Source organism: Pleuronectes platessa, chromosome 13, assembly GCF_947347685.1.
Source record: "Pleuronectes platessa chromosome 13, fPlePla1.1, whole genome shotgun sequence".
NCBI lineage: Eukaryota > Metazoa > Chordata > Actinopteri > Pleuronectiformes > Pleuronectidae > Pleuronectes > Pleuronectes platessa.
This window is the reverse complement of record NC_070638.1, coordinates 4,401,944-4,427,534: the sequence shown is the minus strand read 5'-3', so window position 1 is coordinate 4,427,534 and position 25,591 is coordinate 4,401,944. Positions and strand designations below refer to the sequence as shown.

Below are 25,591 nucleotides of genomic sequence, written 5' to 3'. Positions count from 1 at the left end.
AGTGGTGGTTGTGTCACATTTGTGTCACCAATGAGGGAAAATAGATTATATAGTTTGAAACACATGTTCACTCGTTATTTATTTCTCCTATTCTTTATTAATTATTCAACGCCTGATTATTTATTAGGGCCTGAGCACCATACAGTAGGAGACAGTGGGGAGGCCCTATTGAAATTGTAAGGATTACATTTTTTATGGAAAATGAATTGGCTTTTTGAGGGCTATAACAGGGTCAAATTCTTACCAAAATTTGCACATACACATGTGTGTCATGACCAGACAAACAAAACCAAGTTTGATTCCACGCCATCAAAACACGATGTTTTGTATCTCGAACATAAAAGGATCATGAATCCTGTGATGCTGAGCCGTCAACAAACATCTCAACTCCTGCAGTGACGGAGACGATGTTGTGCTGCTTTTCAGTCCTAGAAATTGCCATTTATTTTTGGGTTTACTGTCAGAGTTTGTTTACTTTAATTGTTGAGTATTTCTCTTTCTCTGTCTTAGTACTTTTACTTGTAATGGAATATTACTTTACTGTATCTGTACTTTTACCTCAGTGAATGATCCGTATTCTTCTTCCACCATTGGTTAAGTTTATTTCGTTGCTTATACTATAGTACTTGTTTAACAAGTACTTGTAACAGAGTATTTCTAATGTGCAGTACTAGTACTTTGGTTTCCTCTTCGTCCTCCAGTCCATCAGGGAACGCTGCTGACTCGACGCTCGGACTCTCTGTTTCCTGTCGCTGCCTCTCTTTGTCCCCTCAGAGGCTCAGAGTGAGGAGAGGAGGAACATGTCCGCCGTGCAGCTGCTGCGGGTGTTGGTACATGAGCGGATCAGCGCTGCCGCTGAAGACTTCCTGCTGCAGGTGGAGAAAGGAGGAGAAAAGGCTCAGGTCCCGGAGCTGAGAGCGATGCTCACTGAGCGGCTCGCGGCGGCGGGGGAGGGGATACTCGCGGGGCTTGAGGAAACCTTGTCAGAGTACGAGGACCGAGTGGAGCGGACAGAGAGGTCCGAGCGGGAGATCAGCCGCCAGAGGAGGCTGCTCGATGCCGCGATGCAGCCCGTAGTCCGGCTGCACAGAGCAGGTCAGTCCCGTGTGGAACCACTCGCATGCTAACGTCAGCTAGCATCAGCCTTAGCAGCGGAGTTTACACGTCACTTCCTGTCTCTGTCTGCTGATTCCGGCTGCTCCATCAATATAAATATATAAAGGCTAGATGTCTCGGCCAAAGGAGTTGAACGTCCGCACATGGCGGTCATCTTTCCACAGTCAGCTCGCCCACCCATAGAAATCTATAAAGTCCAGATGTCTCGGCCAACGGAGTCGCACGTCCGCACATGGCGGCCATCTTGCCACAGGCAGCTCGCCCACCCATAACATTGTGTTGTATTGGTACGTACTTTTTAAATAACCATAACTTGCAAAATTCTCAACCGATTTTTAAATGGTTCGGTTTGTTACAAACGTCAGAGATGTAGCCATGACACTGCATACTTATGAATAATTTTGTTATTTTCTAAAAAATAAAATAATGTTCTATATAGGTACAAGATTTCCCTTTACAAGTATACATCAACTATTTTTTATTTTTTTATTTAAAAAGTACACGTACCACTACCAACACAATGTTATGGGTGGGCGAGCTGCCTGTGGCAAGATGGCCGCCATGTGCTGATGTTCGACTCCGTTGACTGGAAACGCGGACATACGTCTAGCCTTTATATATATATATAATAGATTATATTTAATTATATTATTTATTTCACCCTTACGGTATCACCGTAATACTCATACCGTTTAATATACTTTCGTGTTGTGATGTGTATTCTGTATTAGCACACTGAGAGCCACTTCTTACCATGTCAAATTATTTGTTTATGAAAATTAACTTGGCCAATAAATCTGATTCTGATCTATGGCTGCTACTGGCTGCTCCACCTCTCACCTGAATATTGAAGAGGATTTGATGCTGTTGTGAACGAGTCTGTGCAAAAAACCTGCTGGTGTGTTGCTCATGTCTGAAACACCCAAAGGTCTTTTGTGAAAGCAGCTTAACCAACTAACGAACAGTTCAGTAAAGTTGGCAAGATAGTCACAGATTCAGACTTCCTGGATCAATAAGTCATAAGCAAAACGTTTTTTAAAACACAAACGCTGCATAATTCCCACAGTAGTAATGTGGACAACGGGCTACAGGCCAGTTTTCATCAATATGAGTCATCTCCTTAATATACAGCTTGCTGAAAAACGAGTGTTCAGGGGCCATCTACAAAGTGCAACACCGAAAAGAGATATAACAAAAATATTAAATAACATCACCCTAATACTGTTTATTCTCACCAAAATCATGTCACAGGTCCAGTTAGTACTGCTGACTCTGCTACAGTACTTTTTAAAACATTTCATTTATCATAATTTTGGGAAATATTATTCAATAACTTCGGTCTCATACTCTACATTCTCACCAAAATCATGTCACAGGTCCAGCATCTCTTGATGGCTATGCTACAGTAATTAATTTGGAAAAATTATTTGAATAATTTGGGGAAATATTAATTATGAATATTATTATTCAAAACACTTCAGGAAACTCTTAAGTGATAAACATGTGTATTTTTGTTTCAGTGTGTCCAACAGACGTCCAGCAACTGATGGTGATTAAAGAAGAGGTTCACTCTGAGGAGCAGCAGTGGAGCCACCTTGTGGACCCAGAGGACCCAGAGCCCCCCCACATTAAAGAGGAACAGGAGGAACTGTTGACCAATCAGGATGGACAGCAGCTTCAAGGACTGGACGAGGCTGAAATAATGTTCACATTGACTCCAGCCAGGAACTCAGGTCCTGATGGACGTTTACAACCAGGTTCTGAGGACAAGTCTGACGAATCTTCTGAGACTGAAGTCAGTGAGGATGATTGGAGTGAGACCAGGGAAACTCAGACTAGTTTAAATACAAGAAATAACAAACAGCGTCTAAGTGATATGGGATGTAAGACAGAAAAAAAACTGTTTAGTTGCTCTAAGTGTGGTAAAAGATTTAACCATATGGGCCATCTAAATACCCATAACAGGGTTCATACAGGAGAGAAACCGTTTAGTTGCTCTGATTGTGGTAAAAGATTTAGCGATAGGAGCCATCTAAATAGACATATGAGGATTCATACAGGAGAGAAACTTTTTAGTTGCTCTGAGTGTGGTAAAAGATTTAACCATAAGGGCCACTTTAATACACATATGAGGAGTCATACAGGAGAGAAACCGATTAGTTGCTCAGAGTGTGGTAAAAAATTTAGCCTTAAGAGCCATCTAAATAGACATATGAGGATTCATACAGGAGAGAAACCGTTTAGTTGCTCTGAGTGTGGTAAAAAATTTAACCACAGTAGCAGTTTAAATGCACATATGAGGTGTCATACAGGAGAGAAACAGTTTAGTTGCTCTGAGTGTGGTAAAAGATTTAACCGTAGGGACAGTCTAAATACACATATGAGGAGTCATACGGGAGAGAAACCATTTAGTTGCTCTGAGTGTGGTAAAAGATTTATCATTAGGAGCCATGTAAATAGACATATGATGAGTCATACAGGAGAGAAACAGTTTAGATGCTGTGAGTGTGGTAAAAGATTTAACCAAAGTTGCAATCTGAATAAACATATGAGGAGTCATACAAGAGAGAAATCGTTCAGGTGATCTGACTGTGTTGAAGATTTAAGATTCAGTCCTATTGTATGAGAATTGTGAGGATTCATAAAGGAGAGAAGTGAATCAGTTGCAACCTTTATAACAACTGTTCATTATGATCAGCAGATATTCATATTATACATAGTCATAGTTCACTGTTTTAAGTAGACTATTAACAGTTTTTATGTCCTTAAAAAATATAACTCATTTAATAACACGAAAGATTTGTGTTTATATATCTGGTTTCTACTGATTTCTACATAATTCATCTATTTTTCATAAAGTCCTTCATGTCATTCTAAGGTTAAAGTGTGTTCCTTGCACAGTATGAATTTGTGTTCTTAACTAGTTCATATGATTAAATGTATTTGTTTTAAGACAATGGTTTATTGATTCGTGAGATTCAATGACAGTGTGTGTTCTCCTCTATGTATTGAATGTGTTTCCAAGAATAAAAGTCTAATAAAAAGATAATTGTGTCGTCGCCCTCCTCCTCTTTGTTTCTGTACGAACGGAGGCTGCACTGGCTACTGTTGTATTGTCTCATCACGAGACAAATTAATCAGCTTCTCACAGTCAGACATGTTTGTTACGTTTGATATGAAGTTGGAACTGGGCAATTTCAGGTCAGAATATCTAACATACGAGTCGTCTGGAACGCAGCATAACACTCAAACACACGAAAAGTGAATCAGCGATGATGGAGGAGCCCTCATTGACATGAATGACGGTAAATGTCAAACAGCAGAATTGTTAAATTCAGAGACAGCTGTGATGTCCCCAATCTATAACATTTAAGATAATTATTTTTATATTTTTGTTCTTGTACTGGGATGGTTTGGTTCCGTCGGTTAATCTGTGTGATATTGAACTCAGTGGATCACAGATCGATATCAAGTGATTCAAAACAAACACATTTAATATAATGAGCAATTAGCAGGTAAGGATCGACATCACAAAACCCATGCCACTCTTCAAAATGCATGTGCTGGGCCCCTTTCAGTGCTGCTTTGCAGTTGTAGAAATTGTCATTTTAATGTTTAATTGTTTTGGTTTTCATCTCAATTTAAAGTTTATCTAAAGTAAGCCCTGGTACAAGTACCTCAAATAAAAAACGTGGAATACGGCCAAAATGGCCAGTTAATGGAAAACGTTTTTTCATAATGCCCCTTGAGACTTTTTTGTTTATCTGGTCATGATAGATCGGTGTGAAAAATGTGAACGTGTTCCAGGGGTCTCGTATTTTATTTTTTGTTCACAAAAGTTTGATTTAATAATTTACTTGTTGCCATCTAGTGTGTTTTGTTAGGCACAGCTTCAAGTACAGTAAAGCTCAGCACAGTGTTCCTTTTCCAGTGCTTTTGTTGATGAAACAATTTGTTCCCTTATTTTGTAATTGCAACTCTGGGAGAATGATAATAATGATGAAATATATTTTTTTCAAGACATCTATGAAAAGAAACTGAGCAGTGGTGGTGTCTGTTTAACTGACTTATGTATCAGTGGTCACATCAGGTTTGATTGTCTTATTTATTTCAATATTTTTCTTTTTCTGGGATTAATTAAAAACATAAATGCTTCTTTTAATATGCCAATGAACTGTCTAATTGCCCATCTCCCTTATCTTGTTCTTATTGATTTTAATTGTCAGACGGGGTAAAAGATGAACACATACATCAAAACAAAGATTATTGAACCTGGAAAGGAACCAGACCTGACTCTGAGAAGAACGACAGACGAGTTAGAATCTGCAGGTGAACCCGAGCAAACACAGACAAAAGTATCTGCTCTTAAATTGGGGACACTCAAGAAAACCTTATATGTGGGTTAGTGAGTCTTCTAATATAAATAGTAACTCTTAGTGAGACTAGTCAGGACGACGGCTGGATAACTGGAATCTAAAGTTATCTAACAAATATAATTTTTTCTTTTCAGTATCGACAGGATATATATATGATCTCAAGAACACAGATCTTCAAAGCTGTGAAACATTGTGTGTAGTACCTCCCAGTGTCCATTACAGGTACCAGCACGTTCAACAAAAAAAATAGTTCAAATATATATAAAACAGCGCATGTAAAGATTTGTGAAAGATGTATTTTTTATTGCTGCTGATTTCATTTTTCAACGTCCTTTTTCTTCTTCTTTGTCTGGTTGCTCTTGTCTTCCAGAATGACTGCTTCCGTCGCAATTCAAACTCTCTGGTTCTTTGAAAGCTCTCGAGCGAGTTCTGTGGACAGAGGGAGGCAGATGATGAGTGCTAACGAGACACAGACAGAACCAGGACGTGAAATATAGAGGCTTTGAAGTTATTTAGTGGAAGAGAATTAAACATAAATCCGTGTTGTTCTAGAAAATAACTCGTTGGGAGCTTGTTCTCTTGTGTTATTATTCTCATTATATATGCTTCCTCTAGAAAACATTATCAGGACACACTCGGTAAATTTCCACTTCTATGCGGATGACACCCAGTTATACTTGTCAATAAAACCTGAACAAAGTAATCAATTAACTAAACTTCAAGCATGTCTCAAGGACATAAAAACTTGGATGACCCGCAATTATCTCTTATTAAACTCAGACAAAACAGAGGTTATAATACTTGGCCCAAACGCCTAAGAGATACATTATCTAATGATATAGCTGCGCTAGATGACATTGCCCTTGCTTCCACCAACACAGTCAGGAGCTTGGGAGTGATCTTCGATCCTGATTTATCCTTTAATAGTCACTTAAAACAAATTTCTAGGACCGCCTTTTTCCACTTGCATAATATCTAAAAAATTAGACATGTCCTTTCGCAGAAAAGCTAGTCTACGCCTTTGTTACATCGAGACTGGACTATTGTAATTCATTATTATCAGGCTTCAGCAGTAAGTTGTTAAAGACTCTACAGCTTGTCCAAAATGCCGCAGCACGTGTCCTGACGAGAACAAAGAAAAGAGAGCACATTTCTCCAGTATTAGCATCGCTACACTGGCTTCCAGTTAAATCTAGAATAGAATTTAAAATTCTCCTCCTCACCTTCAAGGCCCTTAATAATATAGCGCCTTTTTACCTTAAAGAGCTGTTAGTACCTCGTAAACCCACTAGAGCACTCCGCTCCCAGAATTCAGGCCTACTTGTCGTCCCTAAAGTCTCTAAAAGTCTCTAAAAGTAGAGTAGGAGCCAGAGCTTTTAGCCATCAAGCCCCTCAGCTGTGGAATAATCTACCACTTTCAGTTCGGGAGGCAGACACCATCTGTTCGTTTAAGAGTAGGCTCAAAACCTTCCTTTTTGATAAAGCTTATAGTTAGAGCTAATTAGTGCGGCAGAACGTAACTTGTTCTATTTTATGACAGATGACACACGGAGCTTCTCTCCTCCCTGTTCTCCATCCCTATCCCCCTTCCCCGGAATCCCTTTGCTTTATCACCCACAGATCCAGGGCCTCTGTGGCCGCACCATGGATTGCGGTTTGTTGATCGCGCACCGGGGGTTGCGGTGGTGGATCCAGTGTGCCGGATTCTGTGTCATGTGGGCTGATCGTGGTGCTGGTGGCGGACCCTGTGTCGCGATGGCATTGGGTGCGGGCGGTGGACCAGGACTGCGGCGGTGGCTCGTGGTAGGTCCTGGTGGGCGGCGGTGGACGGTGACTGAGGACTGGAGTGGCGTCTGGTCTGAATAGTTGATCGTGGTCCTGCTGGTTGCTGACCATGGACTGTGATTGCAGCGGGACTGCTTGGCATGTCATGTTGGGGTTGTCCTTCGGGATGTTTACCCTCATCAATGCTGCTAAAACCTTTAATCTGGATGATGTTTTCCTACAAGTGGCATCTATTGCACTTCTGTCCGTCCTGGGAGAGGGATCCCTCACATGTGGCTCTCTCTGAGGTTTCTACGTATTTTTACCCTGTAAAAGGGTTTTTAGTAGTTTTTCCTTACTCTTGCTGAGGGTTAAGGACAGAGGATGTCACACCCTGTTAAAGCCCTATGAGAGGAATTGTAATTTGTGAATATGGGCTATACAAATAAAATTTAATTGATGATTGATTGATTGTGTACACTGTAAATATTCCTATATTCAACCTCAAACTGCATTGACTGTAAATACGGTCTGCTGAGTGGAGACAAGCTCAGGTGAGTGTAAAGGTTGAGATCATGATGTTCTCATTTCACCCCCTTCAACACAAAAACTCCCTGTCCCAGCTCGTGTCTGGTTTCTCTTTAACAACACAATGATCCTGTGAGACAACCCAGTCTCATCAGAAAACGTTCAATGGCAACGTTGGTCCACTTGGAACGACGTTACCATCTCACAATCTGGCCTCTCAGATTGTGAGATGGTAACATTTAGTCCTCCCATTGTTTTGCATTGGCGTGTTCTCACGTCACGTGACTCTCAAGCTCCCGTCTGTTTAACAGAGTAATGTCTGTGTTGATTTCTTTAATTTTAAGAATGTTTCTCATAAGACCTTATCAGATTGCATTGTGAAACATCTGGGTCACCTAATTTTAGTGTAAACAAGAGGGTGAACTCTTGACTAATGACTACAAACTTGATGATACACATCTTAAACAATGATATGGGCGCCACTTAGACAACCAGACCTGTGTGCTTTGCTGTGACTATAAATGACTGGAACCTCAGATAAAGAAAGTTATTTTCTGACTTCCATAACTGAGGCATTCTCTACAGAATGTAATGTGCCCATTCTACTTCAGATCCATTGGATCATTGTTTGTTTATGTTGCTTAAAGAAGAGCATTCACTGCTTTAATGTAATCAGCATCTTATCTGCCAATATCATGGTGTAGAAGTGCAAGGAAATACCATTATGTTATGATCAATGTCATTTATTGTGCACAAACATTATATTAAGGCATCTGCTGGAAATGATATGATCAACAATTCTCATGCAAACAAGACTTAAAAAACTACACAAATAGTGTTTTGGAGAGGGGGGTTTCAGAGGGAGGGGGCAGCTCTGGAGAAAGGTCTGTCAATCCAGGTCTGCTGCTTGGTGTGATGGAGACATGAGGTTAGCATCAGGAGCGGAGGTTGCAGGAGGGACCGTGGAGCTGAGGCACACCTGTACTGCTTCTCTTGAGAAGAACTGAAGGACATAAACAAACCATAGTGTTAAATTATGAAGATGGTTCCCTCTGATTTTTTTTTTTTAAACATAAACGTCAGACAGGCCACTAAAAACAAAAAATGCTGAAGCTAACAGCTACCACACAGCAAGCTAATGCCTTCCTAAGGCTGCCAGGGAGTAGCATGAGTAGCGTTGTAGCAAGAGAGTGTAGCTAATCACAGCCCTCACAGTTCTTCATCAGTGGAGAAGTACCTCGCCATGTTTTCATCTTCAGAGGAGTCATCTAAAGAATGTGCTGCTGTTCCAGAATATGTCAGGCCCGCTGCAGCCTGCTGGGCTTGAACTCTGAGCACGCAGAGTAGGCCCTCACGTCCCCTCTCAGTAAATGACTCAGTACTGCCTGAGAATATATGATAAAAGACAAAAACATCTCAATTGTGCGTTTGTGTGTATGTATACATACACACACACATACAAGGCTTTCTTTTCTACAGAAATATTTTTCCTGAGTTGATGACTCTGCTTATTGCCATCTAGAATGTGAAACCAAATATATGTTTTGGTGTACCCATACAAGATGTCCAATGTAACACCAATAAAATCCAATCTACTACACTACGGTTTTAATGCCTCTGCAATAGCGAGTCGCCGGAGGCATAACTGCATGTTTTCGGATTGTCTAACTTTGTATTTGTCTTAAAGTAAAAAGGTCAAGGCCACACTGACCTCATCTTATGGTTTCAGTTGTCAAGAGATACAGTGTCATTTATATGAGAGAAAATATGTAGACGGACACTGCACTGCTTAGCGGAGTCATACAACGCAGTGCGGTAATTCTAGTGTAGTTTTTTTGTAATAAATGGGTTATCTATTTTTACAATCTACAAAAAGTTATCTATACATTTGGTCACAGAATGTTACACAAATAAATTGGCATTAAAGTTGGCATCTTGCTGTCTCACCAGTCTGACGATGCAGCTGAAGCATCAAGGGCTTTCTGCAGGTAATTTTGATTGTTTGTTTCTTCTGAAGAGGAGAATAACATGAATTCGTACCGAAATCAGTTTACAATCAAACCTTTTTGTGTTGACCTTGTTTAAACAGAGTCAAAGGACATTGTACAACAATGACACCCATTTTTCCACAGTACCTGTCGTTCACTACTGAACTTCTGACACCCATTACTGGACTGTGTCTTCCTGTAGAGTGGTGATGTTCTCAACGTTCTTTTCACAGTCTGTCAAAACAAAATTAGAGTTACAAATGTTAATGCCCCACAACCCATTGCAGATACGGTTGTATTTGCACACCACATCAGACCAAAACAAAACTGCAGTCTGTGAAACAAGCAGTTTTGGTAGATATAAGGGAAATGCTAATATTTCTGCATGAAACATATTCAGTCCCTTAAGCAAAATAACAATGATGGCAGGCCGCAACCTCGATGCCTTCGTCTACTTTGCTTACAGACTAGTTTGCGGAGTCTCGTGCTGCCGCCCACTGACCGATACATCATCGCTCTTTTCTGAAACTAATGAAGGCAAATTCACACATGTAGACAGAAATAAACAGTATAAATTAAAAGGTGTAAATATTGCTAACATTATGTTTGATGGGGGTCATCATTATACATAACAGAGGAAAACTTTGCACATGTATTCCTTAAATTTACTTGCCTTCCTGTGGAAAAAGTTGTTTTCCCAGTTAAACAATCACAGCAGGGAAGCATGATTGATCAAAATTCTTTCAGTGTGGTTTTTCTGGTATATAACTTAAAAGTACCTCTTTAATGCTAGGATCATTTCTCTCCCTCATCTTCCTCGTGGTACGTGGATGATGGTAGTGGGCTCAACCCGGCTTCTCTTTCTCTCCAGGCTGCCCTTCCTGCTCTTCATCAAGCAAAACAAAGTGTTCGGTCCAAGTTGTTGACGTTAATGAAACTCCTGTAGCTTCACTTTGATCCTCCTTGATTAAAAAACAGAACATAGCAATTGTTTTATAAAATGAATCGCAACTCCATAACATGAAAACATTATTGTCATATTGCATACTATACATTAAACCAAATTGATCTGATATTGTGGAGTAATGGTAGACAAATACACTCCTTATCAATCTAAAGCATTCATAAATCAAATTCATGTTTATATTTATATTGTAGCGTCCCTCAATGATGAGCTAAGCGTCTTGAACTGGTTTCCACAACCATGTATTCACCTCCCAGGTAGCACAGGCTACCGTGGGCTGAAGCATGTGGCTAACAATGGCGTATTAGCTGATGAACAGCGTCCATAGTGTGGATTGACGGACTCTATCCGCACTCGGACTGTAAACCTAGATCGTAACGATCTTTAAAAACAATAAACTACTTACCTGACAGAAGGAAGATGACATCGTGGTCTTCCAAGCGCTCCGTGTTTATGACGCAGCCCCGAGTTAAAGGACTGGTTGTTTACAAATAGGGTTTTTACGACAGCCACACGTCATGTCCGCTCGCGCACTCGGTCCGGTCGCCCACTCGGGCCGGCCTCGGTATAAACAGACTCGCAGGATCCTTCTCATTAGAGATGTAATCTAGCCTCAAATATTACTATTATATAACATGAATAACATTCACGATCACTGAAGGACACCACGCAGGGACTGGGATTTAAACACCACGCTGCGCCGTGGTGGCATGGCAACCATCATAGCAACGATAAAAACATGCCTGATAACTATTAAAATATTTATCATAAGCACGAACTGGCTGAAGACTGTGGAAGCAAAGAGCACATTTCTCGCTAGAAATGGTTTCAGAATGTATTTTTATGCCCAAACTAAGTTACAAAATTATATTTTTATCTGAAAAAACAGGGAATCTCCGCCATGTTTTCCTCTCCGCAGACGGGAGCTTGAGAGTCACGTGACGTGAGAACACGCCAATGCAAAACAATGGGAGGACTAAATGTTACCATCTCACAATCTGGCCTCTCAGATTGTGAGATGGTAACGTCGTTCCAAGTGGACCAACGTTGCCATTGAACGTTTTCTGATGAGACTGGGTTGTGTGAGATGAACATCTCTGTTTGCCGGTCGTCACCTTCGGTAGCCATCAAGCCCTTTCCTGTGGAATAATCTCTCACTGTCAGTTCGGGAAGCAGACACAATCTGTTCATTTAAGAGTAGGCTCAAAATCTTCCATTTTGATAAAGCTTATAGTTAGAGCTAATTAGTGCAGCAGAATATTACTTGTATTATGTTCTAAAATAGGAAGAGTTTAGTTTAAAAAGGCATAGAGGTATTGATGGCTGATCTACTGAGTGGGCCGCATGGTTTTCATTGTACTACCATACAAACCAGTAGCAAGTAAGATTTACCTTGAGCCTCAGTGTACCCCTAAGTTCAGCCTGTATCATTGTATCATTGATTACAAGACAAAAAAAAACAAATGAACAAATTCTATAATTTACATGGTTAGGATTGAGACACTTGATAACTGATAATGATAATCTTATGAATTGAAACACACACATTCACTGCAAACTTAAATGTTTAAAAAATGTGGTTGAAATAAAAGAAAAATGGCTTCTCCTCCCAAACTGTTTACAGACAACAACACAGACGTGCCTCTTTAAGATGGAGATTCCACATCTTGATCAATCCATCATTGGAAGCCGTCACCAACAGGCAGTAATCCTCCATCATAAAACTGTCCACTGCTTTCACCCTGACGTCACAACAAGGAGAGTTGGTGTAAGTTTTTAAACGTTAGACATCAAATAAAAAATATATTTTTACAAAGGACTGTCAGAGACACATGGAGTATGACTTTGAAATATATACATTTAATGTAATTACCTGGTTTCATGAGCCTTGAACTCACAAACGCATTTCAGTTTTTCCAATTCACACAACCTCACAATCTCATCATCTCCTGCGACGGCCAGGAGGGAGTTCTGAAAAGCCAACACAATACAACATCCATGTTACTTTATATCTGGTATCTTGTTAATCTACAATACTCAGTTCATTAAAACACACAATGAACCTTACTCAGTTTTATGTTTTTGATGAAGGCCAACATCACGTGACGGACGCATGAAGGGAATTGTGATCCTCTCCGCAAAGCGCAAAACGCAGGCAACGCTTCAAAATGCATGAGCTCGGGCCCGTTCAGTGCTGCTTGTCAGTCCTAGAAGTTGTTGTTTATTTTTTAATATAATTTTTCTATATTTCTACTTCACTGTCTTAGTACTTTTACATGTAATGGAATGTTACGTTACTGTCTCTGTACTTTTACCTCAGTGAATGATCCGAATTCTTCTTCCACAATTGGTTAAGTTTATTTCGTTGCTTATACTATAGTACTTGTTTAACAAGTACTTGTAACAGAGTATTTCTACTGTGCAGTATTAGTACTTTGGTTTCCTCTTCGTTCTCCAGTCCAACAGGGGTCACTGCTGGCTCGGAGCTAGGACTCTCTGTTTCCTGTCACTGGCTCTCTTTGTCCCCTCAGAGAGAGGAGATGAGGAACATGTCCGCCTTGCAGCTGCAGCGGGTGTCGGTACATGAGCGGATCAGCGCTGCCGCTGAAGACTTCCTGCTGCAGGTGGAGAAAGGAGGAGGAAAGACTCAAGTCCCGGAACTGAGAGCGATGCTCACCGAGTGGCTCACGGCGGCGGGCGAGGAGATCCTCGCGGGGCTTGAGGAAACCTTTTTAGAGTACGAGGACCGAGTAGAGCGGACAGAGCTGGAGATCAGCCGCCAGAGGAGGCTGCTCGATGCCGTGATGCAGCCCGTAGTCCGGCTGCACAGAGCAGGTCAGTCCCTAGAGCAGGGGGGCGATTCATGTTTCCAGGGGGCCACATGAGAACATGGACAGTTGTGGAGGGCCGGACCAACAGGCTGAACTCAATTATTCTCAAATTCATTCGATACGCTCCTACTGGAGTAAACGTTATGATTACGTCATTACGGTAAGCGTGCTGCGTCATTTCCTGTTTTCCGGCCGCTGGTGGTGGTCACGCTCTCTGAACTAGCTCCTCTGCTAACAGCTGTTTCTCTGTAGCACTACGGCTAACATCACCGGTCTGTAGTTAAACAGCCACACATACCAGCCCCTACTCTCTGGTGCTCAGTGACTCTGTGTGAGCTCAGACTCGTAGTCTAACAGGCTGATACAGCAGCGATGGCTTCTCTCTCTCTCTTGCTCCGAGTGTCTCATGTTTACTGACTCCTCAACCTCCATTAACAGTAGTGGTACATGTAATACATGCAGTGTGATGGTAGCGATGGAGGGGAGGCTTAGCGACCTAGAAGCTCGGCTCCGCAGCTTAGAAGCTCCGTTAGCTGTAGTTAGCTTAACCGGCGCGGAGCTACTTAGCTCAGCACGTACCTTAGCCTCAGCTAGCAACCCCATGACCAGCAAAGATGTCGGACACAGTAGTTACCTCTGGCCCTCTCCCCAACACAACAGGTGAGGACATTTTGAGCCGCATGTTGTCTTTTACCCGCTGGCTGTCCATGTGCTGTCCTGTAAACGGTTCCGGGCTTTGTAGGTGATTGGTAAACTTTTTGGAGGGAACATGGTCTTGTTAGGAGAGACGGCGTTCATCCCACTTGGGATGGAACAGCTCTCTTATCTAGTAATATTACCCAGAGTTGGGACCAGGCCGCAGAGCTGCAGTGCTACACACTTCTCTGCGCTCCCTTTGTATCAGTCACACAAACCCATAGAGATTGTGTCTGTCCACCGTCCGAATCAATTATTTAAATTAAACAATAACAGAGCGAGAACGCCACACAAAAATCGAATACAGATTAACACAACCTCTGCAAAACGCAGGAGGCCAAGACTTTTAAAGGTGGTCTTTTAAACATTAGATCACTTTAATCCAAAACTATTTTAGTTAATAAAATAGTCTCAGATTACAACATCTATTTATTGTCCCTCACTGAGACGTGGCTGCATCCTGATGAATATGTCAGTCTAAATGAATCTACTCCCCCCAGTCATATAAATTCAGACATTCCCTGAGGACGAGGAGGTGGAGTTGCTGCTATTTTTAACTTCAGTCTATCAATTTATCCTAAACCTGAACTCAGCTACAACTCATTTGAATGTCTTGTTCTTATACTTCCACACTGATCCAAGAAACACCAACAGCCAATCATATTTGCTGTAGTTTACATTGCTCCCGGGGCTTATTCTGAATTTTTAACGGAATTCCCTGAGTTTTTATCAAACCTAGTCCTACAGACAGATAACATTATTATTGTTGGTGACCTTAAAATTCATGTTGACAATAATAAAGATAGCCTTAGTGTAGTGCAAAGCATTCAACACAGCCCTGCTGACTGGCACTCACTCTCAAGCAGCTGTAAAGTGAAGGAGGTGAGTTGTGTGTGTGTGGTGACCGGCGGTATTTAAAAAACAGCACAAGGGGAAAATGGCAGAGGGAGGGGGCAGCCCCGTTTGATCGACAAAAAGGGAAGAAAAACTTCTCTCGTATGGGAACACTTCAGATTCAAAGAATCCGACGAGGAGCAGAACCACACAATGTAGCGGCCGCGCAGCGTCCATTCTCAAGCTCGCAGCCGCCTGGCTGTTCACACCAGACCCGCATTTCTCTGCACCGGTCAACCCGCAATTCTACGCTTGTTGTTCTATGTAACCTGTTCAATGTACAAGTGGTGGCCAATATTATTAGAACACGGCATATTTAGAAGGTTTCATTTGTTTTTGTTGAATTGGCCATTAAAATACCCATTAAACGATTGAAATATCTACAAAGTCATGAATTATGCGCTATAAACCATAGAATATAGCCAGCATAAGGCGATTTAGGTCATTTTCCTTACAAAAAACAAGGATAACGAGTGAGCAACAGGCTCGAATTAAGGCCCTTTTTGACGCTGGCTGGAGTTACCGCCGTATAGCCAAGGACATGAGATGCAGTCCAAGCACTATAAAGTACACTTTAGACCGCCATGATGCCACCAATTCACACCAGAACCGAAAAGAGAGATGTCGAAAAAAGATGAGATGAGATCAACACCACAATGAATGATGGTGCAACAGTGTCTTCAAGAACTGTGAGACGGAAACTGTGAGAAGGACTTGTTGGCAGAATAGCAGCAAAGAAACCATTACTGAGAGAGAAAAATAGAGTGAAAAGCCTGAAATTTGCAAAAGAATACAAGAAATGGACAAAGGAAGATTGGTATAAAGTGTTGTGGACCAATGAGTCCAAGTTTGAACAGTTTGGCAACAAGCGAAGAGTGTATGTTCGACGGAGGGTGGGGGAAAGATATAAAAATTAGTGTCTCTTGCCAACAGTTAAACAAGGAGGGGGTAGTATTATGGTGTGGGGTGCCATTTCAGCCTCAGGAACAGGTGAGCATAGTGGCACAATGGATAAGAAAGTATACCACAACATTCTGGTGAGGCACAGAGTTCCATCTGGGAGTCATCTTATTGGGCCTGGATTTATTTTCCAAGAGGACAATGACCCGAAACATTCTTCTAACTATTGCTGGAACTACCTGCGACAGAAGGAATCTGCTGGAAAATTGAAAATTATGGACTGGCCCCCTCAAAGTCCGGACCTGAACCCCATCGAGCAAATTTGAGGCGATTTGGAAAATAAACTGGACAGATCTATTGTACATTCAAAGGAAAGCCTCTGGCTTGAGTTGCAGAAGGCATGGGATAAACTAGTGTTGAAGTTCTCAGGAAATATATGACACTATGCCAGAGAGATGTGCTGCTGTATTTGCTGCAAAAGGTGGACATACCCAATATTAAAGTTAAAAGTAGATAAAAACAGTAGGACTCACTTCATCTGTTATTTGTTTGTGCTCAGAGAAACCATCTGCATGTTTCATGAACATCATGACATTAAATCAAGTTTTGGAGGCAAAAAAATGTAAATTTTGTCAGATCCTAAATGTGTTCTAATAATTTTGGCCACCACTGTAGGGGTTCGGGGGTAAATGATGATGGTCCTCATAGCCATCCCCCGACCCTCTCTTTCTCTCTCTTTCTCTCTCTGTCTGTCTGCTTGCGTGCTTGTAGTGGGGGGGGGCAGATGGGGACCTTTTAATAATGAAAGGAAATTTCAAAGTTCTAATTTACAAAGTGTTTTTTGGAGAGAAGTACTGAATGAATGCTTTAAAACGTGATTTTAATATTGTCCAAAATAATCGTAATTAGGAATTATTTCCATAATCTAGGAGGAACCGTTCACAGGCTAACGTTAGCTAGCATCAGCTCGAGCAGCGGAGTTAGTACGCCACTTCCTGTCTCTGTCAGCCACAACCGGCTGCTCCAACTCTCACCTGAATAATGAGGAGGACTTGATGCTGTTGTGAACGAGTCTGTGCAGAAAACCTGCTGCTGTGAATGAAACACTTTTTGACCAGAAACCCTTTGTTTTATGCTGCTTCCTTTACGAGCTGCGTCGTAACACCGACTGAAAACGACCTCAACATCTCTACTTCCTGAATGTGATCGTTCAAAAATCACAACAGTCGACATTAAAGGACACAACACAAGTTTTTTCAAAACACTTCAGGAAACTCTGAAATGATAAACGTGTGTATTTGTGTTTCAGTGTGTCCTGCAGATGTCCAGCAACTGATTGTGATTAAAGAAGAGGTTCCCTCTGAGGAGCAGCAGTGGAGCCCCCTTGTGGACCAGGAGGACCCTGAGCCCCCCCACATTAAAGAGGAACAGGAGGAACCGTGGACCAATCAGGATGGACAGCAGCTTCAAGGACTGGAGGAGGCTGATATCATGTTCACATTGACTCCTGTCGCTGTGAAGAGTGATGAAGAGAAACTTAAATCCTGTGAGACGAAGGAGAACAGAGAGGACTGTAAAGGACCAGAACCAGCCAGGAACTCAGGTCCTGATGGACATTTACAACCAGGTCAAAAGACTGAAGACGCTTCTGAGACTGAAGTCAGTGAGGATGAGTGGATGGAGACCAGGGAAACTCAGACTGGTTTAAATACAAGAAATAATAAACAGCCTCAAAGTGATATGGCATGTATGACAGAAATAAAAAGGTTTAGTTGCTCTGAGTGTGGTAAAAGATTTAACCAAAGGTGCCATCTAAATACACATATGAGGATTCATACCGGAGAGAAACCGTTTAGTTGCTCTGAATGTGGTAAAAGATTTAACCGAAGGGGCAGTGTAACTAGACATATGAGGAGTCATACAGGAGAAAAACCGTTTAGTTGCTCTGAGTGTGGTAAAAGATTTAACCATAGGTGCCATCTAAATACACATATGAGGAGTCATTCAGGAGAGAAACCGTTTAGTTGCTCTGAGTGTGGTAAAGGATTTATCGAAAGGGGCCATCTAAATATGCATATGAGGATTCATACAGAAGAAAAACCGTTTAGTTGCCCTAAGTGTGGTAAAAGATTTAACAAAAGGTCAAATCTAAATACACACATGAGGAGTCATACAGGAGAGAAACCGTTTATTTGCTTTGAGTGTGGTCAAAGTTATACCGAAAGGGGCAATCTAAATGAACATATGAGGAGTCATACAGGAGAGAAACCCTTTAGTTGCTCTGAGTGTGGTAAAAAATATAGCTATAGGAGCAGTCTAAGTAAACATATGAGGAGTCATACAGGAAAGAAACCGTTTAGTTGCCCTGAGTGTGGTAAAAGATTTAACCAAAGGGTCCATCTAAATAGACATATGAGAAGTCATACAGGAGAGAAATCGTTTAGTTGATCAGAGTGTGGTAAAAGATTTAAGATCTGGTCCTACTGTAAAAGACATGAGGATTCATCAAGGCAAGAAGTGATTCAAATGCAACCTTTGCAACACAATATTTATTAGGAGCTATGAGCAAATATTCGTATTATACATATTCATAGTTCACTGTTTTAAATGGGACATATTATGAAAATTCCACTTTTGTAGTGCTTCTACACGTTAATTTGGGTATCTGGCATTTCTACGTCCCAAAAACTCTGGAAAAAAACAATTCCTGAGATTTGTTGTGGTTCCTCCATGTCAGAAACGAGACGGGATTACGGCCCAGCTCCCCGGCTAGCTAGGGGAGACAGTGGAGCGCCTTAGCTCACAAGATAACGTTTGGGAGCTAACGCTGAAAGCTAGCGTTAGCTCATCTAAGTGGCCGCATAAACATTCCGATCGTCGAGGCGGAGACCCCCGGGACACCTTTAAACGTTGAGTGTGGAAGGATGCTGCTGCTGCGCCAGCTCCAGCTCCCATTGCTGGGCTGCGCTGGGGATCTCGCAGCCAGGCTTCGGCCCACCTGACTCTTGTTCAAAACAATATAGTTGCAAGATTGTCCTCTTCGTCTCCAGTAGCCATATTTCTACAGAGGTAATGGATAGCTAAAAATCTGGGCGCTTCTATCTCGTGGAGGGGGGCGCACTAAAATCAGGTCAATCTGAGGAGGGCTGTTTTAAATGATCCTTGTGGTTTTTTGACCATAATATGTTACAGACATTTCATTAAGACCCCTAGGAACCATATCAACTGTGGTAAAATAGGCATACGATTGGTCCTTTTAATTGGACTATTAACAGTTTTTATGTCGTAAGAAAATATAACTCATTCAAATCAGTTTTTATAAATCTTGTTTCTACTGATTTTTACATAAGTTATCTATTTTTCATAAAGTCCTTCATGTCATTTTAAGGTTAAAGGGTGTTCCTTGCACAGTATGAATGTGTGTTCTTAAGTAGTTCATATGATTAAATGTGTTTGTTTTAAGACAATGTTTTCTTGGTTTGTGAGATTCAATGACAGTGTGTGTTCTCCTTCATCTATTGAATGTGTTTCCAAGAATAAAAGTCTCCTCTTTGTTTCTGTACGAACGGAGGCTACACTGGCTACAGTTGTATTGTATCATCCCGAGACAAATTATTCAGCTTCTCACAGTCAGAGATGTTTGTTACGTTTGACGTGAAGCTGGAACTGGGCAATTTCAGGTCAGAATGTCTAACCTACGAGTTGTCTGGAACGCAGCATTACACTCAAACACACGGACAGTGAAGCAGCAATGGCGGAGGAGCCCTCGTTGACATGAATGATGGTAAATGTCAAACAGCAGGATTGTTAAATTCAGAGACAGCTGTGATGTCCCCAAACCCCAAACATTTAAGATAATTATTTTTATATACAGTGGAGGAAATAATTATTTGATCCCTCGCTGATTTTGTAAGTTTGCCCATTCACAAAGACACAAACAGTCTATAATTTTAATGGTAGGTTTATTACAATAGTGAGAGATGGAATATCAAAAGGAAAATCCAGGAAATCACTTTAAATAAAATATATAAACAGACTTGCATTTTATCGAGTGAAATAAGTATTTGATCCCCTGCCAATAAATGGCTTAGTACTTGGTGGCAAAACCCTTGTTGGCAAGCACAGAGGTCAGACGTTTCTTGTAGTTAATTACCAGGTTTGTGCACGTATCAAGAGGAATCTTGGTCCACTCCTCTTTGCAAATCATCTCCAAATCCTTAAGGTTTCGAGGCTGTCGCTTCGCAACTCGAAGCTTCAGCTCCCTCCACAGATTTTCGATGGGATTAAGGTCCGGAGACTGACTTGGCCACTCCATGACCTTAATGTGTTTCCTTTTGAGCCACTCCTTTGTTGCCTTGGCCGTATGTTTTGGGTCATTGTCCTGCTGGAAGACCCATCCACGACCCATTTTCAGTGCTCTGGCGGAGGGAAGAAGGTTGTCACTCAGGATTTTAAGGTACATGGCCCCGTCCATCTTTCCATCAATGCGGTGAAGTCGTCCTGTCCCCTTAGCAGAGAAACACCCCCAAAGCATAATGCTTCCACCTCCATACTTGACGGTGGGGATGGTGTTCTTGGGGTCATAGTCAGTATTTTTCCTCCTCCAAACACGGCGAGTCGAGTTGATGCCAAATAGCTCAATTTTGGTTTCATCTGACCACAGCACTTGCTCCCAAGACTTCTCTGAATCATTCAGGTGATCATTGACGAACTTCAGACGGGCCTGTACATGTGCATTCTTGAGAAGGGGGACCTTGCGGGCACTGCAGGATCTTAATCCATTGCGGGGTAGTGTGTTCCCAATGGTTTTCTTGGTGACTGTGGTCCCAGCTGCCTTGAGATCATTAGCAAGCTCCTCGCGTGTAGTTCTTGGATCATTTCTCACCTTCCTCATCATCAGTGATACCCCACGAGGTGAGATTTTGCAAGGAGCCCCAGAACGAGGACGATTGATGGTTGTTTTGTGCGTCTTCCATTTTCGAACGATCGCACCAACAGTTGTCTCCTTCTCACCCAGCTTCTTGCCTATGGTCTTGTAGCCCAATCCAGCCTTGTGCAGGTCTACAATCTTGTCCCTGATGTCCTTAGACAACTCTTTGGTCTTGCCCATGGTGGAGAGTTTGGAGTCTGACTGATGAATGCATGTACAGGTGTCTTTTATACAGGTGATTGGTGACTGATTGACACACAGGTGTCTTTGCTGCAGGTAACATGTTTTTTTCAGTGTATCTAAGGAGTAGGAGTATTTAACCAGTCTGTGGGAGCCAGAATTGTTGATGGTTGGCAGGGGATCAAATACTTATTTCACTCGATAAAATGCAAGTCTGTTTATATATTTTATTTAAAGTGATTTCCTGGATTTTCCTTTTGATATTCCATCTCTCACTATTGTAATAAACCTACCATTAAAATTATAGACTGTTTGTGTCTTTGTGAATGGGCAAACTTACAAAATCAGCGAGGGATCAAATAATTATTTCCTCCACTGTACTTGTGCTTGTACTGGGATGGTTTGGTTCCGTCGGTCAATCTGTTTGATACTGGACCCAGTAGATCACAGATCGATATAAAACAACAGATAATAGGGCAGTGATTCAAAACAAACATATTTAATATAGTGAGCAATTAGCGGCAAGGATTGACATCACGTGACGGAAGCAGGAAGTGAAGCGTTTAGCGAAGCGTGAGATGCTTGGCTTTCCTAGAAATTGTAGAAAAGGTCATTTTAATGTTTAATTGTTTTTGTTTTCATCTCAATTTAAAGTGTATCTGAGGCAAATGTTTGAAATCAGAATTCACTTTTTGCCATCTACTGTGTTTTGTTAAGCACAGCTTCAAGCAGAGTAAAGCTCAGCACAGTGTTCCTTTTCCAGTGCCTTTGTTGCTGAAACAATTTCTTCCCTTAATTTGTAATTACAACTCTAGGAGAACGGTAATAATGATGAAGTATATTTTTCTTAAGACATCTATGAAAATAAACTGAGCAGTGGTGGTGTCTGTTTAACTGACTTATGTATCAGTGGTCACATCAGGTTTGATTGTCTTATTTATTTCAATATTTGTCTCTTTCTGGGATTAATAAAAAACATAAAGGCTTTTTTTTACATGTTCTCCGAGTCAATGGAAAGCCAATTAACTGTCTAATTGCCCTTCTCCCTTATCTTGTTCTTATTGATTTGAATTGTCAGAAAGGGTAATAGATGAACATATACATCAAAACAAAGATTATTGAACCTGGAAAGGAACCAGACCTGACTCTGAGAAGAACGACAGACGAGTTAGAATCTGCAGGTGAACCTGAGCAAACACAGACACAAGAATCTGCTCTTTACTTAGGGACACTCAAGAAAACCTTATATGTGGGTTAGTGAGTCTTCTGATATAAATAAATAAACTCTTAGTGAGACTAGTCAGAACGATGGCTGGATAACTGGAATCTAATGATATCTAACAAATAGAATTTTTCTTTTCAGTATAAACAGCAAATATATTTGATCTCAAGAACACAGTCAGACCAAGCTCTCTTGGTCTTTGAAAGCTCTCGAGCGAGTTCTGTGGACAGAGGGAGGCAGATCATTAGTGTTAACGAGACACAGACAGAACCAGGACGTGAAATATAGAGGCTTTGAAGATATTTAGTGGAAGAGAATTAAACATAAATCCATGTTGTTCTAGAAAATTACTCGGGAGCTTGTCTTCTTGTGTACATTGTAAATATTCATATGTTCAACCTCAAGCTGCATTGACTGTAAATACGGACTGCTGAGTGGAGACAAGCTCAGGTGAGTGAAAAGGTTGAGATCATGATGTTCTCATTTCACACCCTTCAACACAAAAACTCCCTGTCCCAGCTCGTCACTGGTTTCTCTTTAACAACACAATGATCCTGTGAGATGAACGTCCGGTCGTCACCTTCGGAGGTCGACGACGCAGTTGCTGGTTCCTCAGCGGGCGGCTGCACCGATGAATGTTTCCACACGGCGAGGCACATCAGCCAGGTCGAGGTGTTCACTTCCACGAGGAGCGTGGGAGGTTCCAGCTCCTGTGGGACGACAGCAGTTGGTCAGTGGATGATCGGCAGCTCAGCAGGTAACTGTCATTTTAATCTTCTTTGTTTCACAGAATTGTGTATATTGAAAGCTTGTTATATAATTTACAGTTTTGAGATTGTTTTAGACACTTGATAAATGATAGTCTGACACAAACAGATTCGCTGCAAATGTAAATGTTTAAAAGATGTGGTTGAAATAAACGCAAGTGGCTTCTACTCCCAAACTGTTTACATCAGCAGTATTGACTCAATTTTACAAGAGTGAATGTTAGATCTGTATTTCTTTAAATAGTAGACAAAGTAATTATTTTTGTAGTGAGCGAATGTGTCTTATTTCAATGCAAAAGTTCAGATATACAGTATATTTTCTTGTTAAAGTACACAACAGGTTTAAACACAATTAGCTGTGATGGTTTGTTTACAAGGGAGCAAAGATGATTTTGATGAGGTGAATTTGTACAAGCAGAAAATCATTTTCATTTTCAAAAATAGATACGACTTTGAAATTGGAGAGTTGTTGTAGAAAAATATTTATTCAAGAAGAATGATGTTAAATTTAAATTATTCTCCTGTACAGAGGGAATGTATGTTTTGTACATAGAAAATACACATTTAAGTACTTCTCAGTATTCATGTGGCCTCGTCAACATTCCAGTTATGATCTTCACCAGCATCAGTCCGCTGAAAAAATTTATAACAACATTTATATAAGGGTCGAGGTAGAATTAACGCCTCGTGGTTTTTTGTCTCCAGCAACCAGAGCAGTTACAGACTCATGAAGTCAATGGGTCACTTAAATTCTCGAAGTCAACGTCCAAGTGAATGTTTGTACCAGATTAAAAGAAACTGCGTCGAGGCGTTCTCGGTTCAAGTCATTTAAAGTCTTAATGACGGGGTTTCACCTGAATAAAGTCATAAAACCCGCTGGCATGAACTTCCCGAGTTGATGAATCTCAGGCCCATCACCACAGTGAGAGTTCCAGAGGTGCCTGTGTTTCATCAGCGGAGGGAGACGCTTGTTAGTGTTTGTGAACTCGCACTGACACAGATCAACAGACTACACAAGCTCACACAGCGACAGCCACACATTCTTCGGATTCTGAGATGTCTGTTAAGCAGAAGTTATTCATGTAACTCTCAGTGTGTCTCTCTTAGTGGCTTTCACAAAACCAATGACTTCTCCCACTGACACCAGAACAGCATAACTAAACCCAATCCAGTCCAGAGCCATGACCACAACTAGGAATAGAATCACAAGTGGAATCAGATCTAGACCTGGAACAAGAATCAGATCTGGTTCGACCGCCTCGACCGGACTTCTTCTGGAGTCTTGCGGAAAATTTTTAAATTAAACGTTTGCTCTAACATTGAGCCAGAGAAAGTTTTACATAAAACACAAAAAATATTGGTTCAGATGATCAAATTGTTATATTCTTCATTCAGCTTTTTCTTGTTTGGAGATGGACAGACTCAAACCATTTTTAATCAAAAGCTTTATCAATATAAGAACAAGAAAGAACTTAGTCTATATCGACTGATAACACATTAATTTGTCTTTTACTTTTTCCTCTTTCTTTAAAGACTGGGGGGAATTGAACATTGATAAACAACAATAAGGGAAAATAGATTAAATAGTTTGAAACAAATGTTCACTGTTTATTTATTTCTCCTGCTCTTTATCAATAATTCAACGCCTGATTATTATTATTTATCAGGGCCCGAGCACTGTGCAGTAAGAGACAGTGGGAGGCCATATTGAAATTGTAAGGATTTTATTTCAGGAGCGTCCCCCCTCAACAAACAATTCCACTCCTGCAGTGAGTGTCAGTGATCAAAGATCAAAGGAATCTTTATGTCTTCAAAGGTGACGTCTCTCTCCCAGAATTGAGACGTTTCCTCAAACCGTGTAAACATTGAGATACGGCGAAGGTTCATCCTTTGCCAAAGGAGACGATGTTGTCATAACTCCACTGTGCATTGTCCTATCACCACCAAACTTCTGTCTCATGATCAGCAACCAAGCCTGAACAGCTCTATGAGTCAATAATTCCTAAGGGTCATAGCGCTACCTACTGATCAGTGTGAAAATGAAACACATGCAACGTTTCAAAATGCATGTCCTCTGGCCCGTTCAGTGCTGCTTTTTAGTCCTAGAAAATGTTGTTTATTTTTGGTTTTACTGTCGGAGTTTGTTTACTTTAATTGTTGAGTATTTCTACTTCAGTGTCTTAGTACTTTTTACGTGTAATGGAATACTACTTTAATGTCTTAGTACTTTTACCTTAATGAATGATCCGAATACTTCTTCGACCATTGGTTAAGTTTATTTCGTTGCTTTTACTTGTACTTGTTTAACAAGTAATTGTAACGGAGTATTTCTTCTGTGCAGTATTAGTACTTTTGTTTCCTCTTCGTCCTCCAGTCCAACAGGGGTCACTGCTGACTCGGAGCTCGGAGTCTCTGTTTCCTGTCGCGGACTGTCT

The 25,591-nt window shown here is 41.1% G+C and overlaps 2 protein-coding genes across 2 annotated transcripts; both read left to right on the top strand.

The window, feature by feature from the left end:
* Window positions 1-733: 733 nt before the first annotated feature.
* On the top strand, window positions 734-4,165 carry LOC128454275 (zinc finger protein 664). The gene is made up of 2 exons (XM_053437631.1): window positions 734-1,095; window positions 2,637-4,165. Exons 1-2 carry the CDS (start codon window positions 801-803, stop codon window positions 3,698-3,700), a joined length of 1,359 nt encoding a protein of 452 aa, XP_053293606.1. The 5' UTR covers window positions 734-800; the 3' UTR covers window positions 3,701-4,165.
* A 9,095-nt stretch (window positions 4,166-13,260) lies between these two features.
* Window positions 13,261-19,639, top strand: LOC128454273 (gastrula zinc finger protein XlCGF57.1). The gene is made up of 2 exons (XM_053437628.1): window positions 13,261-13,571; window positions 17,367-19,639. Exons 1-2 carry the CDS (start codon window positions 13,277-13,279, stop codon window positions 18,503-18,505), a joined length of 1,434 nt encoding a protein of 477 aa, XP_053293603.1. The 5' UTR covers window positions 13,261-13,276; the 3' UTR covers window positions 18,506-19,639.
* The last annotated feature ends 5,952 nt before the right edge of the window (window positions 19,640-25,591 follow it).